Genomic DNA, 7,500 nt, shown 5'->3' on the forward strand with positions numbered 1-7,500 from the left:
CGATGCGTTCGGGATGGAGGATCTGGTTCAGCTTCGTTGGCAGAGATGCGTGGAAATCTCGCGCCTGGCAGGAGAGAGAAGACAAATTAGATCTTAATAACCAATAAACTTAAGAAAAAAATGGGCGGGAATATATTTGCATAGGTTGATAAAAATAATAGGTGAGTGTGGGTGGGGGGGTTGTGTTGTGTTGTGTTGTGTGTGTGTTTGTATATGTATGTGTGTGTGTGTTTGTATATGTATGTGTGTGTGTGTTTGTATATGTATGTGTGTGTGTGTTTGTATATGTGTGTATGCGTGTGTGCCTAGCTAATGATGCACAGGGAGTCACTCACCTCCTGTCGCTGGTCGGCCTCCATGGTGGGCGAGGGCTTGAGGGCGAGGTAGCGGAGGTCGTCCTCGGTCGCCGCCTCCCACTTGAAGCCCAGGGCGTCGTCGGGGGTCGGGTTGCTGGGGGGAGAGGTGTGTGAACACATATAATATCAGTAGATTATTACTTACATAAATAAGGTAGATGCGACCAGAGTGACAACTATTGAGAGATGTGGACGAGGACAGTATTTAAATAAATGTACAAATTAAAATTTAGTTATTCATGTAAATATATCTGAACATATTTCGAAGCATATCACATGTTAAAAGTTACCCCGTGGCAGCGAAGTTCGTCCACGTGGTCGTGATGATGTCTCTGAGGCGAAGGTCCTCCTCGTTCTGCAGGTCCCGCGGGCGGTCGGGCAAGAAGCTGCGGACGAGGAGCGGTCCGCCGGCGAACAGGTAGTACAGGTCGTCACCGTGAGGAATCCCTGCGATAGATGACGACGGGGAGAGGGATGTGAGCTAGATTATCTACTTTTTTTGTCTTTTCAATGTGTAAAATTTCTGCATTTTCGTCTCACAAGGAGGTAATGAGAGCCGAAGTGATATCAATAAAAATCAGGGTCCAAACCCTGACGTCAGTTCACACGTCGACTCATTTAAATCATCTTCATTCTTAATCCCACCCACCTTCCCATTAACCCTTTCTTCCTGCAAGTGATAACAAAAACAACAATCATCATCATCATAATCTCTCTTTACCACACATAAATCCCAATTCCTGCCTTACTACTGTTCTGAAACAACTCACAGTGACGCCCTATATCTGTGTTGAAGTAGTCTCCCATTGACAGCTGGGATCGATGTTTGAGCTCATAGCGGTAAGTACGAAGGCCAGGGGCACGCGCGTGGTAGAGGGTCGTCAGGTCGTGTGGTATGGCAAACATGTAGTGTGTGCTTAACTGGAAATAGAAAAGTTTAAAGAGTAATAAAGTGAAAAAGTTCACGGTTAGAATAAAATGTGATATACTGCGTGCTACATATGTAGAAATACTAGAAATAGATAATCAAGTAACAAGATAGGCATAACTATGGTTATAAATGAATACTCGTATGTATGTATATAGTTCTTTTCGAAAAATGAAACGGATAATCAAATTCCAGATTTAACATCAGTGGAAGTAGGAATCTTGAGAGAATATAGATAGAAAATAAATAAGCCAAGTTCACACCTACTTTTACCAAATTAGCATTCGCGTACTTGAGAAATTAGCCAGAGAACTGAACAGTGTTTACCTTCGTGATTTCTTCTATGTGATCGCGGTCGATGGTCAGGTTCCCTAGGTAGCGTTGGTAGACCTTGGTGCTGAAGGCAACGGGATCTTCAACTTCAGGTCCGACCGTGAGGCTAAGAGGCCCAAAGGTACTGAAGTTGTTTTGTAAAGCAGGGAAGAGGTCCTTTCGAGCTAACATTGCTGTGGAGGAACATACTTTTTTGACTGGTCAGAAGAATTATGATATTATACGGTTAATTTGATTCTCACATTCACAGTGAAAACCACCATTAGTATAGTTTAGATAAAACTGAGGTGCTGCCGGTAGCCTTTGGAGTTGTTGGGAAGAGGAGAATTGTTCAGAACTCTGTAATCAGAAAACACCTCATAATTCTTCAGAAAGTTCTCTGTTACCTCCGCTGAAGGTCAAAATTATGTTACAGCCCTCATTTATTTATTACTTACATCTATATAAGAAGGAAGACATGTTTTAGGCCAGTTATGCATTTAATTATTGGTTGTCGTTAGAATTACCATAAAAGAATTAGAGGTAGTCCGTGACGATAGAATATGGCTGGGTTGTCTAAAACCAAGCGAACAGTTAATTAAAATTTGATAGTGATCTGAAGTAGGTGAACAGATGGTGTAGAACAAGAACAGAATTGTGGTTCGAATGTGTATGAATAATGCCAGTCTCTATGTTGGATTTCCCACCACAAGGCAAATTTATCCTCAAGTTTAAATGACTAATTTACTAATTTTCTCTGTGCACATACAAGGAAAGGGTTAACCATAAATGACGAGCATAATCTAATGAACAAACAATATGATTATGCAAACAACCGATCTTCAATGACCTGTTGGATTGTTTATATGATGCTACTTACTAAACTGAGCAATCATTCACTTCACTAGTATCTATAGGATTAATTACTGATCTTATATACACTCATCTATATATATCACAATAACACTGAAATAGCACTAACGGTTTGTTCCAAAAGCTCCATCCTCTCTTGTGATTCCAGCCATGAGGTCCACTTGGTTGAAGTCTCCGTCACGCATCAGGCGGGCGGGGTGATCTGGTACAAAGTCCCCGTCAATTCGAGGTACCGTCACTAGTGGCAAGACGAACCATTTCTGGAATATAAGAATTATGGGGAGATTATCAGCCAGTTATTAAACCATACCTTCTGACAAGCAAATCATTCACTTTAATATGCACGAGCTAAGGACATTTTCTCTGGGATTTGTTGAGAGCTAACCAAATAATCCTGGAAGCTAATGGCCAATCTGCGTCCGTCCACCTGCTGAAGACAATCGAGGATGTCCTGGCTGCTGGGGCCTTCGGGGCAGCCGACGGCTTGGCTTACTTCCTGCGCCACGAGTCTGAGGTCTTCCCTGTGAGAATACGACGCCATGGCCGACCCCGACTGGATGATGGCGCGGGAGAAGAGACCTAATGGAGATGAGTCTTTTGTTTGCTCTGTTACCTGGTGTTGTACATAACGTATATTACGAAATCAGTGAATATAACACTAATCTTATTTCGGGATGTGCTCCTACTGCTACTTCTACTAGTGTTATCATTACTGCTACCACAACCAAGGGTAATGGTAGCAGCAGTAACTTTAGTAGTAATGTAATTAATATTAATATTGCTGTTGCTACCATTACTACTTCTATTGATAAGAGTGATAAGAATGATAAATACTATTGGTATGAGAATAACAAAAACCGTTATAATTTAAGATTTATTGATAAACTTGACTCATCTCACATGTTGTAAATATGCAAATAATTTACCTTTTTTGTTATTTGAAACTGTGAATAACGTATATATTTTAGATGTGATATTGTAATCATTCCTCATTCTTTCATTCCTGAAACATAACAAATGTGTAATTACACTACGCATGAAAATCTTTTATGGCTTTGCTTTCTTATTCTAAGAAAATGCAAATATATATCCTATAGTATGTTCCCCATCGATGACAATCCAGCATTACGTTCATCGTGAACAGTGTTCATTGTGAAATACGCAAAAAAGGGAAAAAAAAGAGGTATGAATGAGAATGAACATCTTCACAGTGCAAGAAGTGTATTTACCCAGTTTTGACGATATTTTCGTCAGAAATACACGATATGTTCCTTACCTTCAGTATTCCTGAAATTTTCTACTACCGCTACCATAAACCTCTGACAGTATCTCCTCAGTAAATGGCATCAGGTCTCGGGATAATTTAAGTTACTCTTACGTGGTGATGATGATGCGATTAAAGAGTGAGACATGTCCAATTTTGCGTTTAACAATTAAATAAATCAAAGTCCTAAATCAAAACACCAATTGTGTTCCACAGAATACTTCTTATTAAGAGAGGCTCTAAAAATTGTCACCCTAGATCTCCATAGCAGAGGAAGGGGCACTTCTACTTCTTGACCAGTCTGGGGGCTCGGAAACTACCGATTCGTTTTCTTACTGCAATGACATCAGTAATGGCTTATTATCCAAATGAACTCGACTTTGCATTTCATTACCCTTTCCCTATACACATTTAGTAATGTGTCCAACAAGAGAAAACTTAATACTGTGGCCCTAGTACACCGAACAGCCGCAGGTGCTGTCAGGAAGTTTACACAGTTATCAAACAAATGGCAGTCACAAAACTCGTGCAATTGTTGGGACCTCAAGCCCCGCCTCCCCTCCCCCCTCCCCACTGGGCCCTGGTGGCGGTTTCTCCCATTACCAAGATGATGAAGAGGATTAAGGAACATGACGCTGCAAATTCCACTATACATGGAAGTTTATCTAAATGGCCAGCTTACCTTTTGATTTCGGTGACAAAATATGATAATGGACGAAGGCGCCCCCAGCACTCTCCCCAAAGATGGTGACCCTGTCGGCGTCTCCTCCGAAGCTGTGGATGTTGTCCTGCACCCAGCGGAGGGCGAGGGTCTGGTCCTTCAGCCCAAAGTTTCCTGGAATCACCTCATCCTCCGTGGATAAGAATCCTGCAGAGCAAATAAAAATGTGCAAAAAACAAAGACAACAGAAATGAGGGAGTAAACAGTGTATTTAGAATAAAGGTGAGTACTGGAACATGTAAAAGTCATAAAGAGAAATGTAAAGCAACCTAATATACACTGAATGACCACTAACCCATGATACCAAGTCTGTACTGCAAAACTACGAGCACAATGTCATGGTTCATAAGGACATGAGGCAGGTACTCATGATTGCTGCCAGCAATAAATGAACCTCCGTGGATCCACACCATCACTGGGAGTTTCTTGTTAGGCTTTATTTTCTGTGAAATATATGGTTAACAAATAAGACTAATCATTATTCTGTCTTGAAAGGAAATATATGATTATATGTTGAGGATTTTCATTAGTATTCTAAGAAAAGAAAAAACCTGGTTTAAATGACAAGAATACCCATGATAAAGAAGAAATAACAAAATAAACTATAATAATAGTTTCCAATAGACACCAGTGCCTTGTTAGATATGTGCTAGGTATTCTGACTTACGCGTGGTGTGAAAACGTTGAGGTAGAGGCAGTCTTCGTCCCCGTACATCTCCTCTGGGGCTTTTCTAATGCCCATGACGGAGAAAGCCAAGGGCACAAGGAGACAGGAGGAGGGCTTTCTGGATCCGTCCCGCACGCCTTCCCACCTCTCTCCTTTAACCGGATCCTGCAAGTAAGGGTGAGGCAATGTAATAGTCCCTTTCGACCGTAAGTAAAAAAGTCTACTTTTTCCTATTTACTCGCCTAATGAGAATATTCTTACTGCAGGAGTGAGCTAATCCCAAGGTTAACCCATACAGGTCAGAAGCAAAGGAGAAGCAATATGGTTACAGGTACGTCAAGGCCTTGTGAGAGCGAGCATCCTCCCGATGGTATGCATAACAGGTAAAAGATGAAACGGAAATTAGTATCTAACATATAACGGAGAAGTGTGCGATGGTAGTAAGCAGAGTGAATTTACTAAAAATCACTGAAACGAAGGAAAAATTTAGATACATGGAATTCTTATTTTAACCAGTAAATTCAGACGCATAGGGCCATGATGAATATTAAGAGTCCAAATTTTTGTAATGTGATAGTCAAGAACTATATATATTTTTTAATACCAAATTGGCTGCCTTGTGGTACAAAGTAATCTTTTACAATGTCCATATTCTTTACACTGAGTAAAAAATGTATATCACCAGGTTCGAAGCTGAGTAATCAATCAATTATAAATTTAATTCAATTTGTAATAAACTGGTTTTAAAGCTTTCGTGATGGATGAAGCCAAAGCTCAGAAACGTTCCAGTTTCTCATTGTGCTCGTCGAACAACATGTTATGCCGATTATCTATTGACTATGAGGCCAATCGCTTCTGAGGGGAATCCATTATTGTTATATCTGCTACATGTGTAATATTGCAAATTCTCATGCGTTTCACTACGTCAATTGCCTTTGCCAAAGACAAAGTACGTCAACCACATTTTAGGGTCAGTACTCACCTTGAGCCTGAGTTCTCCCACAGGAGGCTTGGCGAAGGGGATGCCATAATAGGAGTAGAATTCCTTGCCCTTCGTGGAGAGCTCAGTGATGCCAGACACCTGACCCTCTTCCACTGTTACCACGGGCACGCCGTCCCAAAATGTCAGTGCTGTCATTGCGACAACCACGACTGCTAGAAACTCATACAGCATTTTGCTTCTGAGGAGAAAACGAAAGACAAATGTAATAGAATAACAATTATCATCCGAATTTCATTCAATCAGCTCTCGATGTACTTGCCTTTGAAGTAAAGAGATGAGTAGGATCGCAATATTACATTGGCATATTTGTACTTCTTGATTGGGTTATGATATCACGATCCATCGAACATATGCTATTAGTCCTTACATAAAGGCTACACCAATACAAACACATTTATTCGATAAAATAGAATTCTAGGAAAACATTTGCCACATAATAAGAATCGCTAATAGCAATAAAAAATCAACAACAGAAAATGTTTTGATTTATTTTCTGATATTAGCTATGAGCTTTGCGTTATAAAGTTTCTATTTTAATTTACTTTTATATTTATATTTTTTTATTGTCTTCACTATATTACCCAGAACTGCTTGTGCATCGCGAATATCACACGCATAGTTTCTAGTTTTTAGGAGAAAAGATTAATTGGGGAATTGGCAATGAGCAGCACGAAAGTATATTGTACATGAATGCAGGTCTTGTTATGTTCGCTATCTGAGGGTAGATTACAAACTGATCTCACAGGCAATTCAAGATAGTGTTTGAGGGCCTAGTGATGCCACTTGGTAATTCATACTCAATTTTGGTTGCAAAAGCCTATTTTGTAATATCATATGACTAGTTCTCACAAAAGTATCTTATTTTGATCATATATTGTATTAAATGCCTAAATAGCCATCTTTACTGTTGTATAATACAATTATACAACAATTTTCATTACAGCGTCCAGTATACCAAGGTATCTTCATCTTCCCCCCCCCGTCTCTCTCTCTCTCTCATACACACACACACACACACACACACACACACACACACACACACACACACACACACATATGCACACATAGACAAATTATCTCTCTCACACACACACACTCACACTAACACACAAATTCTCTCTCTCTCTCTCTCTCTTTCTCTAATGTATGCGCTCTGTCAGTGATGCATTTCATGATGATAATGATAATATTAAGGGTATGATTGGTATTATGGTAGTAGTAGTTGTTGTGATGGTGATGATAATGATAATAATAAAGATAATGATAATGATAATAATTTTTATGATTATAATTATAATTATTTGCCGATTTGTTCTGTCTGACTGTAGGTTACCAGTTTATACAAGGCATGTCTCTTTAACATAAGATGCAGTGTA

The 7,500-nt window shown here is 39.8% G+C and overlaps 1 protein-coding gene across 2 annotated transcripts in view; it reads right to left on the bottom strand.

The window, feature by feature from the left end:
* LOC119580892 (cholinesterase 2-like) overlaps nt 1-7,500 on the bottom strand; it is an 8,462-nt gene that overhangs the window by 377 nt on the left and 585 nt on the right. Inside the window, exons 1-12 of one of the 2 annotated variants that reach the window (XM_037929123.1) lie at nt 6,706-6,840; nt 6,104-6,302; nt 5,122-5,286; nt 4,750-4,897; nt 4,416-4,601; nt 2,855-3,048; nt 2,579-2,729; nt 1,612-1,790; nt 1,127-1,277; nt 647-803; nt 336-450; nt 1-64 (exon numbers count right to left, since the gene is read on the bottom strand). The exon at nt 1-64 is cut by the window's left edge and continues 377 nt beyond it. In XM_037929123.1, the coding sequence (XP_037785051.1) occupies nt 1-64; nt 336-450; nt 647-803; nt 1,127-1,277; nt 1,612-1,790; nt 2,579-2,729; nt 2,855-3,048; nt 4,416-4,601; nt 4,750-4,897; nt 5,122-5,286; nt 6,104-6,295 (1,702 nt within the window). In that variant the 5' untranslated portion in view covers nt 6,296-6,302; nt 6,706-6,840. Of the gene's footprint in view, nt 65-335; nt 451-646; nt 804-1,126; nt 1,278-1,611; nt 1,791-2,578; nt 2,730-2,854; nt 3,049-4,415; nt 4,602-4,749; nt 4,898-5,121; nt 5,287-6,103; nt 6,303-6,705; nt 6,841-7,500 lie in introns of those variants that run through there. The other variant, XM_037929122.1, reaches the window with a different exon arrangement.

Source organism: Penaeus monodon, chromosome 14 (assembly GCF_015228065.2).
Source record: "Penaeus monodon isolate SGIC_2016 chromosome 14, NSTDA_Pmon_1, whole genome shotgun sequence".
Taxonomy (NCBI): domain Eukaryota; kingdom Metazoa; phylum Arthropoda; class Malacostraca; order Decapoda; family Penaeidae; genus Penaeus; species Penaeus monodon.